Genomic DNA, 11632 nt, shown 5'->3' with positions numbered 1-11632 from the left:
GTTTTTAGAAGTCATCTACATCTAATATTAAAGTCAGTTTAATGACCTGAAACATGACAAAAATAAATCAGAAAAGGTAAATACTTTGTCACAGCACTTTATATCGTGGAAACATAGAAAGGAGTTGCCAGAGTAGGATGTCCCACTTACACACTCAGCTGAACTGCTTCAGTCTGTTTCCGAATCAGAGTCACTCTGCCCACTGAGGCCTCCAGCTCAGTTAGCAAGATGCCAGGCTGATACATCTGACAGAAGTGCTGGGCCTGGAAAAAAGCAGATGCCACAAATTAAAAACCAAGATTACAGTTAAATTGGATTTCAGTGGCATCAGAATGGTCCTCTATCCAAATCCGAAACATATGCTTCAAACTGCTTTTATTTACCATAAAACTGTTCACTCAAATACCTTCTCTCTGGAGATGTTCAGTTTGCTTCCAATGATCTCAGCCATTCGCAGTCTACTTTCGGGATGAGACAGCATGGCTGTGAAGCAGTCGAGAGCCTGAGGGAGACAAAGACCAGAAAATGACTCAATTCACAGAGTAGCGCTTTATAAAAAATGTGGTTAATCACAGCCAATTCATTATTAAACAAGGTGGTGCAATCCTTTTCCACACAGGTTTCTTTCTTCTTTTTTTCCCTTAATGATAAAACACCCTCATTTAGAAATTTACTTGCCTTATCTTTTTCTAATATCAAAATTTGTTTCGTGATCTAAAACATCTCAGTGTGACAAACATATAAAAAAAAGAAAGAGGAAATTAGGAAGGGGGCAAATACGTTTTCACACGACTGTATGTCGCATGTAGTTAGCGATCTAGTTAACTGTGTTCCTATGATTTTAGCCCAGTAGTTAGAGAAACAACTAACTACATAGCTATGGAACAGGGACAATTTTGTCCTGCCAGAGTAGGAATTTCACCAGTACTCTTGTTCATCTCATGTGTCCCTTTCATGCCGAAACTATCCAAAATGTCTATTGCGAACAACATCCTACGATTCAGTTACTACACAGTAAATGATATATTCTCATTTTCATAGTCACTGCATTAAAAAAATAAAATAAAAAATAAAAGGTGTTTCAAGGCTGGCTCTGAAATACGTGGATGAGTCTTGGAGGTTACAACCGTGTATTGGTTTCTATGGTAATATCGTCTGGCATGTGTATGAATGAAACATCCATATGTGATCATTTTCATAAATCGAATTCACTGACCTCTAGGAAGACATGTTGTGCTGTAGCTGATGAGGTGCAGTCAAAGTTGACGCTGATTCGCTCACACCATTTCAGCAGGTCCCTGTAGAGTGATAATGGAGAAGTATCCAGAACATATTTTTTAGACTTCTTATCTTTCTAACCTGATTTTGGTTGTCACAACAGACACGGGATCACAAATTTTCACCCATCTACCAAACTAAAAGAACGTGGAAAGAACACAGAAATTTCAATCAGCACTTTAGTGAGTTCGCTTTTACTTAAATGCACTGATGTGACCTGATTAATCTGTGATTCCAGTTTCCTGCTCTAAGGACATTTTAATCAGTAAACTATGGATGGCAGCAAAGAGTTTATTGAAAACCAGTTCATCACATGAAGACTGAACTGCAGACTGGATGGAGGGGATAATGTGATAGATTTAAGACCATAAATTCCATGGTCATGGTTCTGCGTATGCCCCAAATGGCTGCGATGACAATACAGCTTTTGTGGATTATAGGCCAGATGTTCAAGAAACAACGTATATCAAAACCCCATGATCCTATATGCAGTGATTGATCTTTAATGATTTAAAACAACAACAACAACAACAACAACAACTGGGTGGCACAGGTTTACATTTATTTTGGATTTTCTCTGATCTACACACGGTCAAAAGTATAACATACTGGGTCAGAAGTATAACCCACTAACATTTGGTTAAATGTCACCTTCAACAGACACTGGGGGCTTTGGGAAGTCCACTGCAGAACCTTAATGTTAGCCTGCTTTGTCTGTTCCAGAATCAGTTTTGATGCGCTGCAATCATTGAAACATCTAGTTTTTTGTTTCAGCTGTCGGGTTGGGGTGAGTTGGCTTGTGTACCTTTAAGAATGTTAATTAAAGTACACCGGTTGTTTAATAATAGATGTTATTAAAACTGGCAGCCTTAGTCACCAGTGGATAAAATTCAGTGGAATTTGATGTTTTTAGTGCCACAGGTCAATTTGCTGTGTTGATTAGAATTTAAATGTTAGACAAAGGAAAAAGGAGAAGAGAGAGAGCAGCGAGCTGGGGCTCACCTCAGTGAAAGCGCCCTCAGCTGTGTGCTTTTGTTGACAGAGTTGTGCTGCTGGCTGTTGTCAGGCATTGGAGGGCTGTTTGTGTCCAGCTCAGAGTGTCTCTCCCCAGTCAGCTGGCAGAAGATTTCCAGGAGATGGTCTGACACCACAGACAGCCTCGGATATCTACTAATGAGCACCTACATACACGAGGGATAGGATCAGCTTGAAACAGATACAACAGAACTTACAGCAGGAATGCACGATGGAGAGAAAAAAAAAGATTTAGGATTTTTATACTGCAAAAAAACGGATTGAAACCCTGTAGCAAAAACATCATTTTTGACTTGCTGACCAGAAATCTTAAGCTTGTCCCTAACTGCAGCAGAAAAGATCATCTCAAAGTTTCTAAATATCCAAATCGATGAAAATATACAGGCTTTGACTCCTATGACTTCCATGTGTCCGAATATCATGCAACTTCATAAGTAAAAGGAAAAAAACGATGCTTGCTGCTGCCCGATTTAACTTGCTTGAATTCCTCCTTGGTAAGGTGCTAGATGTTTTTAATTAAGCATTTTTAAAGACATCCCTCTATCCAATCAAAAAAAGTTGTGTGCGTCTTCTAGACACAGCAAGTCCTTTTAAGAACAAGTACGGTTTCATGAGCGTGAAGGAGATACCAAGGGATGGACCATTATACAAGGAGAGGAGGAGTTCCCTTACTGGTTAAATAAAACACTAATTGTAACACTAAAGCTAATGTCTTGATTTAGAATACAGGCACATATTTTTGCAAAAAAAGGGAATCTACTGTTGAAACCACAGTGAAGTTAAACATGAAAACCCTCCCAATCACCTTCTTCAGCTCTTCTCGTGTCATGTTGCCCATTTGCAGCTTCGTCCAGTACTTGTCCAACAGCACTGCATGGGAGTTCTGGGGTCTGTGCCAGCTTCCACCACTACAATACATCCTACAGTCCACAAAACACAAGTTACTTGCTACTAAAATCTGACAGGCCAGTGTTCATTGAAACATGCATTACTCTTTAGTACATCTCAATTGTACATACAGTTTGAAATGATTAACCGTACATAGGATTACACATCCCAGTGTCACAAAGCACATGTGACAGGTTCAGTAGTCATATCAGAATTTCATATCCCTTAACAAATCGCTGTAGTCTGACCTTCTGGTTGCAAAAAATTGGAATCCAGGCGCAACATCAATGCAGTCCTCTCGCCCCGGAATCATCAGCTTTTTATTCTCCATCAAAGGGAGGAGCGCAGATATCTGAAAGAGAGGGGAAAAAAAAAAAAAAGAACTTTTTTAGGGCTAGTTTTTTCCTTGCCAGTGACAACTCAGTGGTGTAACGGTTAGCAGTGTCATCTTGACAGCAACAACTTGATGGCTCAAACCCCCGACTAGAGAATTTCTATGTAGAGTTTGCATGTTTTCCTGCGTGGCTTTTCTCTGAGTACTCTAGCTTCCTCCCATAATCCAAAGACATGCATGTTAGGTTAATAGGTGATCCTCAACTGCCCATGGATGCTGGGCCAGAATGAAACACACTACCAATGTAAAATGGGACTTGTAATCTTGAGAACTTTGTTTGGATGCTTTATAAATACCAGTCCATGGTTTTCAATTCATTCATATTTAAAAAGGTAGGGTATTTACTCACCACATCCAGAGGAGCATGGTCAATGTCCTCCAAGAGGATCCACTGGCCTGAAGACACGGCTTGTGTTAGTGTTCCAGGCTGCCATATAAACTTCCCTGGTATATCAGTGCAACGGTACATTCCCAGGAGCACCTGTGATATAAAACAAGGACATTTTGAAATGTTCAGTCTTCAGCCTAAATGAGTTATTAGAAAACTCAAAAAAGTTTGTGAAACTAGAAGAAACACCTTCAATTCAATTTTATTTATACAGTGCCAAATCACAACAACAAGGTGCTTCAACAAAATATCATCAAAAAAACAAAAAAACAAAACAAAACACAACATCAACAAAATATTGTGAATATTACATTAACAGTGGCCAGGACGTTCTGATTTGAGTACATATGGGTGCAAACCTGCAAATCCTACAATTCTGACAGTTTGTAAAATGTTTGTTTTATATATTAAATGTCAAATATAATGCTTCATCACTTCCTATAGAACCATAAGAAACAACATGTTTTTTCCTTTTATGTCTCTCACCTTGCTGTCAGTTTGATCCCCAAGCTGCACCTTGAGGATCTCCGTAGTTTTGGCATGTCCGGTGACAGCAGCCATAAACTCTACCAAAGCAGTTTTACCGCATCCAATAGGACCCTCGAGCAGTACAGGTTTCTGGGAGGCCATGGCCAATGCCAGTCGTCTCAGATTGCGGCAGGTTGAGTCAACCAACACCAGATCCTTTTGATTAATCTACAAGTAGAAACCAATATTAGGGAGAAAAAAAAAAGAAGCAGAGACAGATATATTGCAAAGCTTACCTACCTGTTCAGGCTGCCTAGGAACTATCCTGGGTAGCACAACACCACAGACTGCCACTACATTCTGCGACAAGTCCTCTGATACCACCTGGCCTCTAGTAAACTTGTTGGCCTTCTCTTGGCACCACGTCACATAGCCCTGATTGGCTAAAACCAGGGCCTTCTCAAACTCCAGCTGCTGAGTTTCTTCCAAACCCCTAAAGAAGCATCAATGGTAAAGGCATGTAGCGCCACAATATCAGATTTACAATTCATGACTGTTGTTGATAAAATAAGTTCAGACATGTGCATAAATATGTGGAAAAAATAAAGAAATAACAGCAATGACACTATAAGGCTGTGTCCTATATTTTTGTTTATTGTGAAATGTATTTATATAATACAAGTATATGTGTTTGTGTGTATGTAACAGTAGCATCCCATTACAATAACACATTTAGACTGCGAATGCGAATGGCTGGGTCAAGTGTCAACACCAAACACACGGTACATACTTCATTTTCATGTGTAGGATCTCATCACTCGTCAGCACCTTCCTCAGGAAGATGGTTTTCTGGTTATCAGTCATATGAGAGACCAATGCTAAACAGTGGGCGGTGTACCTGTTAGAGTGACAAGTGACCTTAACTGTAATTTGCAGGTCAAGTACAAAACAAAGAATAAATGTTGAATGTTAAATATAATAGCATTAGCTATAAATTACTGGTTAATATTTTGAGCAGTTAAACCAGAAAGTGATTCGAATAGCAACACTAATGTGCTGATAGCATACTTTTGGCTTTGTCTAACAGCATTTTGTGATTAAATCTTCAAGTAAATATAATCCTACGTTAATTGCTATGACAAAATATGCAATTAAATTATAGATACTAACCAATTTGTGATGATTACAAAGGGCTTCTATCCAAATATAATATCTTTGGTAAACGCTAACATGTAGAAGGTAACATTCTTTCTCTCGTTTTGCATCTTTTGTCCGTCCAGTAATGCTTTCATTTGGAATACTGGCTCAGGATTTTGGATTGAGAGTGGAATGACTTATATCTTATATCAAGACAGGCTCCATGCTTTAGCATTATGCACTCAAATCAATTTAATACATCTGAAGTCAACTTTTTGAACTTAACACCAGCTGTGACTAAATATGTGCAAGTATTGCAACTAGTTGATTTTGTTTATTATGATTTATTAATGACTTTACGTTGTAGCAAAAGCTTTTGAAACAACTAAGCCAGATGGAGTAGCCAGCTAAAGAGTGCTCTTCTCCACCAACCTGAGCGTGCAGCCGAGTCAGTCCTGACAGGAGAAGGCTCCACCTTTATTTCCTTAAAAAAAGCTTCCCGTTTTTGATTTTTTTCCAGGACGCTTTTCCCCATATTGAAAATCCAATATCTATATCTAATGATATCTACGTCTAAACATGACGCAGGCACATACCATCGCACCATGACATCACTGGTGAGGAGAAGGGACATGCAGGGGCTCCAGTCCCAGAGCATTCGGAACTTGGCACAATCACTCTGGAGGAAACGCAAAGTGGCACCCATTAGGTCACGCAGCTTCATCCTTCTGGGGCCATACTGCACAGCTGATGACTCTTCACTGGTGAAGAAGAGCCTCTGAAACACCGGAGGGGCATTGTCGAAGTACCTTGCACCAAACCTTGAGGAGAGGTGCTGAGAGTTAGTCAGGATACACTGTTTACTTTACTGTGTAAGAGTGTCACAACACAAATGAAGATCAAGAATCTCTAGGTCTGCACTAGGTTAATGAGCACAGGATTTAATAAGACAAACGTCAGCACCAGTAGTTTTCTCAGAACACTTACGTTTGTGCGTCAGGACTGATGCTGAGAAGCTTGCTGAGGGCCACACACAGGCGCTCATGGAGGTCATGGTTGATGCTGCCTCCAGCTTTCACCCTCTCAGCATTGCGCTCCAACAGGTCCAGTGTCAGCGGACGCAAGTGCCGTGCAATCAGTAGAGTATAATCCTTTTCTAGCAGCAGCTGAGCCAAACAATCCAGAATACACTGCCTGTCCTGCTGACTCCATATCTGAGGAGACATCACGTGGGCCACACGTTTTACTATCAACCCAAAATAATTAAATCCTGTGGGTTACCGAGCCTGAACGTAATCTACAGGGTCGTGATCGCTAACACGTAAAGGAAAGGTTAACGATGCAGAGTTTCAATGTGAACATAAACACATTATTTCCATCATAATATGCTCAGGAAATAACAAATCTTACCTGCTTTGCTAGGTACTGGTTCAGCTGGCTGTGACTTTTGTCAACATGTCTCGCTATGGTGCCTAGTGATGACAGACTCAGTACTAAATTCTCCATCTTCTCAAATGTCTTTTCGTGGAGGGCTACAGCAAACACCAGCCTCTGGGATGTGTTGGCGATAATGTTTCCCTGCTACTGAAGAAAACTGAGAGGTTCATCACTCGCGTGTATATCTCAATACACAAACACGTTCTCTGGCGTTAAAACGCCATCCACATGTGAGTGAAGCCAGACTGCTTCCGGGTCAACTTCGTTACCTCCCCCTCCCACACTGCTTCCGTTTTCTGTCCTTATGTCGCGTGGTGATGACACGACCCTGGCCTGGCTGTCCATTTTTCCGGGAGTGAAGCAACAATTTGGGCTTGAGTGGAGCGTTAATTCTGTCTTTAACGCATTTCATTTTCTTTCTGACTCGGCGGCAGGAGCATGTTAGTTGCTCGCGAAGGCAGTGAGCGACAGTGTCGCAAATCTACCTAAGTGTTGAAGAATATTTTTGCAAGCGGAGAGGAGGAGTGCGCAGGCTGCAGTGACAGACCGCGGGAAAATGGTACTTCCTGTGCAAAGAAGTCTTGGCGCGGCTTTACAGCTGTAAACAACAGGAGGGCACAACAATACGCAAGTAAGTTAGTAAGACGACTAAATCACAGCCACGTTACTCTAATGTTCTGCAGGCTAATTTTAAGTCACTTCTTTTGCTGACCAACTTTCTTGTTTCCTCCGGGTTAGTTAAGCAGACAGTCCCGAGTCGCTTTATTTGTTTGAAGTAATGTCCAGAAATGTAAAAAACAAAATAAATAAGCAGTCCATCAGTTGGCTTTAAGAGGTAAAATGTGTCGTGAAATGTCTGACAAGATAAAAACGTTGTGAAAGGAGATGTTTGTTTGCCATCCTTGTCTTTTGTGTTTGTGTTTGTGTTTGTGTTAGTTTAATTCGGGTCAAAGGTAACAAGGCTAGGAACAAAAGAGTCAAAAAGACAGTGTTATATTTATTCAACGAAATTAACTCGGGCCCACAGTTTGATCGTCTGTTTTAACCTGAAAGGTTATGAGATTATCATTCTGCTTGGCTTTGTTCTTTGGTGTCTTTGAGCAGTAGGACGGGCTCTAGCTAGCGCAACATGTTACCGCCATTAGTCCACATTTGTCCAATATATCAACCGTCTGTCAACCGACATTATCTCTGGAATTGTGTATACCATTAGGTGTATGTCACAGTCGATCTCTGGGAAAATTCAGCTGTGTATCTATTTATCTGGTTGTCTATCGATCTTTAATTGGCGACTTGTTTTTTGCCCAGCACTTCACCCATTTCTGATGTGGATCTGCATATATGTTATTATTCATAAAAGTAGTTTTATAAGAAATATTTGAACAATGAAAAAGTGTTGTTAAAAATAATCATCTTACCAAAATAAACAGTATTGCTCTCCTGCAAATGTTGATTGAGTAAAAGAGCCTATTACTGTTATTGGACCTTTTTGCCCAAAGTAACAGTAATTTATGGAAACTTGTGGAGCAGACTTTCAAGATTTTTTTTTAAAGCAACTTTTGCATCAATCTTTTGTTTTGGCCTGGACAATAACAACCATCAATTTCCCTTTGGCTTTGACATCAGGTAGTCCTTAAGAAACTGCCACAGGGATCTTTGACAGGATGGAGAACGTTGACACCAGCCATGCATCTGGTCGTAAGTATACATTGCTACTTAAGAACTTGGAATTACTCATCAAAAATTGAATGAAAACGAATTCAATCCCACATTTGTAGATACTCTATTAAAATTGATTAAGACTGATTTTTGTTGGTCATTAACAGACCTTGGAAGCTGAATGTCCTATCTTCCATAACCTTAAATTATTGTTTGGGCCTCCATACACTGTCAGTGCTCGGCATTAAAAACATTAGTTGAAAGTTCAGGTTGTGAACATGCATGCTTTTAGTTATTAATTTCATGCTTTTATTCTTCTTTGGACTGGTGTTTGGTTGGCTGCAGTCAATAGACTTACATTAGTTTATGTTAGCTAACTAATACCAGACCCAATAACTCAGAAGAAAACAACACTAAGACTAAAACTCAGTTTAAGGCGGTCACTTTTGTGCTGCTTCTGGCTGCAACAGTGTGTTTATGTTAAAACAAAGGATATACTGTCATGTTTCACTGTCTATCTCTTAAGCATTCAGTGGTTCTTTGTTGTTGTTTTTTTAGCTGCTCTGAAACGGGAAAATCCACCTGTTAGCTGTAATTTTAGGGTTTGTTAAGCACTTTATACATGAGGAGCTATGTGGAGGAGAGCCTACTTGAGTCACCAGACCAACAAGGAGTGTGACATGTCAGTTTTTTTTCTCAAAAGGTTGGCTGTAAAGAGCCACCCAACCATGTGAGTCTATTGACCACAACCAACCAACCCGGTGATGTCAAATTCTGTACTGGCACAAGCTGGCGCTAAACATCTTCTAAAAACGTAGAACTCTTAGCACTTATTTATTAAATCCAGCTTCACAGACAGAGCTACATCTATGCCAGTTTTTAAGAGGAGGTCTCCGTGATGTAAATTAGCCTTTATACATGAAGTGTTTCATGTTCACTTTAATGTGACTTCCATTGCATGCTTGCAATACTGCAGCTTGCCTTTTAAGTGGAAGCACCAAATGTGACAACAATACTCAGACTTTAGAGTGTTTCAAAGTTTGTGGAAGTCTTAAATGGACAAGCGTCATCATTACTTGCCAGACTGCTACAATTTTACATACCAGCCAGTCACACAAAAACCAGATGCTCTTGGTGGTTTTAAAATGTAAAGTAAAACAAAATGATTATTTGAGTTAAGTTCTTGTACTTCATTTGTCTCAGTAGTTGGACACGTAATTCTACTACTTTCTCACGGCTCTTAATCTGTTTCAGTTTGAAAGTTTATAATTTGAATAAAACCAGTCTGCTTATTATCCACTGTTTTATTTATGTATGTACTAGGGCTGGGTATCGTCACTGATTTCTAGAATCGATTCAATTCTGATTCACAAGGTCCCGAATCGATTCGATCCACGATTCGATTTAAATCGAATCGATTTGAATCTGGGAAATTTTGACAGTCAGAAATATTATAATTCAGATCAGTACATTCACATATTTTTGTATCAATAAAAAGGAAGCTGACACACGCAAGACTTTATCACAGGTGTGAGCGTCACAGCAGATGCCTTTGTGTCAAAGTAGCTGAAGATAAAACACAGAAAAACATGAAGGTGGTTTTCCTGGCCTGGGATTTATAAAAATATTCTGCAGCACATCAAAAACGAAAGAAAACCATTAATCAGCATATGAACATTACATAAGTTACAGCAGTTTTATTAGAGACACGGTTAAGCGTTTTTGCATTTTGAATAATTTTAAAAAGTTTAAATTTGTTCAGTATTGAACAGCAGAAATTAGGTTTTCTTTTCGGAAGAATGTAAAAGGGAAAAAAACAGCGGCCGACAGCCTGTAAACAACAGTAGACTTGTGCGTAACAAGCAAGCGAATAATGAAGAAAGGGAAACTGTTCTTGAAGTACAGAGAGAGGGAGAGAGAGCGAGCTGTGCATCGCGGTGGAAGCAAAACAGTAAAAGTCAGAGTGAATTCATGACGATTTTATGTGAAGCGTTTGGATCTTCTTTTGCTGCTGGTTCGGTCAATATTGTTTGGAGAGAGATCAAACTAACAGCTTTAGAATCGGCGCATAAAGGGCGTGAACACAAAGCGCGGACCGCCGACAGATCAGAATCAGCGAGCTGTCGGCTTTCAGCCCCGACTGTGAGAAAGGGACATCTAACTGATTCTGATCCGCGGGTTGCGCTGTGTGTTTAAGTCTATGTGCAGAATCCGTGTACCTGCTCTCATTTACTGTCTTAACTGTTTGGTGGTTCTTGAAATTTTGTGAGATGTCACCAGAGATTCTGGCATTTTGGGCAAAATAAATTTATATTAAAAAATCGATTCAGGATTTTAATGAATCGATTTTACGTTATCCAAGCCAGAATCGATTTTAATCGATGAATCGATTATAAAAACCCACCCCTAGTATGTACATAAAAACATTCCTTAGAAAACATAATTTACATGAATGTAAGATTTTCGGACGCTACCATAATCATGACTTAAGACTTATGTGTAGAAGCTCTCTAACTACTGATGTATACTGATATATATGTATAATATCTACAGTCTTGGTATCTGAAGTAAGCGAGGAGTCTGTGGATATATACGATGGTCTGGACATCGGTTTTAACAGAAGTGCAGGTAAAAGCCCTTTCTGAAATGGTTTCACTTTGATCGGATGCATATTACCACTACTCTTGCTGTCGTAGTCTGAGCACTTTTTTTCTTTTTTTACAGAGGAGCCACCTTTTGTTGGTTCTCAGTTGAAAGAGTCAATGGATTTGTATGAAGAAATTGTGACAGAGGAACAGCAGAACAGAGAGTCATCATACGCTGAGGTAAGCAATTGCTCATTTGGGAATTACCGTATTTCCCGGACTACAAAGCGCACCTGAATATTAGCCGCACAAGCTAAAATCAGGGGAAAATCCTGTTTTGTACATACATTAGCCGCACCTGAC

The 11632-nt window shown here is 39.8% G+C and overlaps 2 protein-coding genes across 2 annotated transcripts in view; one reads left to right on the top strand and one right to left on the bottom strand.

The window, feature by feature from the left end:
• Nucleotides 1-7277, bottom strand: part of mdn1 (midasin AAA ATPase 1) — a 59821-nt gene extending 52544 nt beyond the window's left edge. The window contains exons 1-13 of the mRNA XM_013914548.1: nt 6999-7277; nt 6576-6802; nt 6185-6409; nt 5242-5349; nt 4752-4944; nt 4470-4679; nt 3945-4076; nt 3450-3553; nt 3119-3233; nt 2281-2459; nt 1217-1298; nt 407-502; nt 151-263 (exon numbers count right to left, since the gene is read on the bottom strand). Coding sequence (XP_013770002.1) covers nt 151-263; nt 407-502; nt 1217-1298; nt 2281-2459; nt 3119-3233; nt 3450-3553; nt 3945-4076; nt 4470-4679; nt 4752-4944; nt 5242-5349; nt 6185-6409; nt 6576-6802; nt 6999-7094 — 1880 coding nt within the window. The 5' untranslated portion in view covers nt 7095-7277. The remainder of the gene's footprint in view (nt 1-150; nt 264-406; nt 503-1216; nt 1299-2280; nt 2460-3118; nt 3234-3449; nt 3554-3944; nt 4077-4469; nt 4680-4751; nt 4945-5241; nt 5350-6184; nt 6410-6575; nt 6803-6998) is intronic.
• A 48-nt stretch (nt 7278-7325) lies between these two features.
• Nucleotides 7326-11632, top strand: part of casp8ap2 (caspase 8 associated protein 2) — a 16667-nt gene continuing 12360 nt past the window's right edge. Inside the window, exons 1-4 of the mRNA XM_005747767.1 lie at nt 7326-7656; nt 8652-8723; nt 11238-11312; nt 11409-11509. Of these exons, the coding sequence (XP_005747824.1) occupies nt 8690-8723; nt 11238-11312; nt 11409-11509 (210 nt within the window). The 5' untranslated portion in view covers nt 7326-7656; nt 8652-8689. The remainder of the gene's footprint in view (nt 7657-8651; nt 8724-11237; nt 11313-11408; nt 11510-11632) is intronic.

The sequence above is a fragment of the Pundamilia nyererei genome, unplaced genomic scaffold (genome assembly GCF_000239375.1).
Source record: "Pundamilia nyererei isolate P.nyererei 1_Seehausen unplaced genomic scaffold, PunNye1.0 scaffold00204, whole genome shotgun sequence".
Taxonomy (NCBI): domain Eukaryota; kingdom Metazoa; phylum Chordata; class Actinopteri; order Cichliformes; family Cichlidae; genus Pundamilia; species Pundamilia nyererei.
Note: the sequence above shows the minus strand (reverse complement) of the source record. Positions and strands in the feature narration are given on the sequence as shown.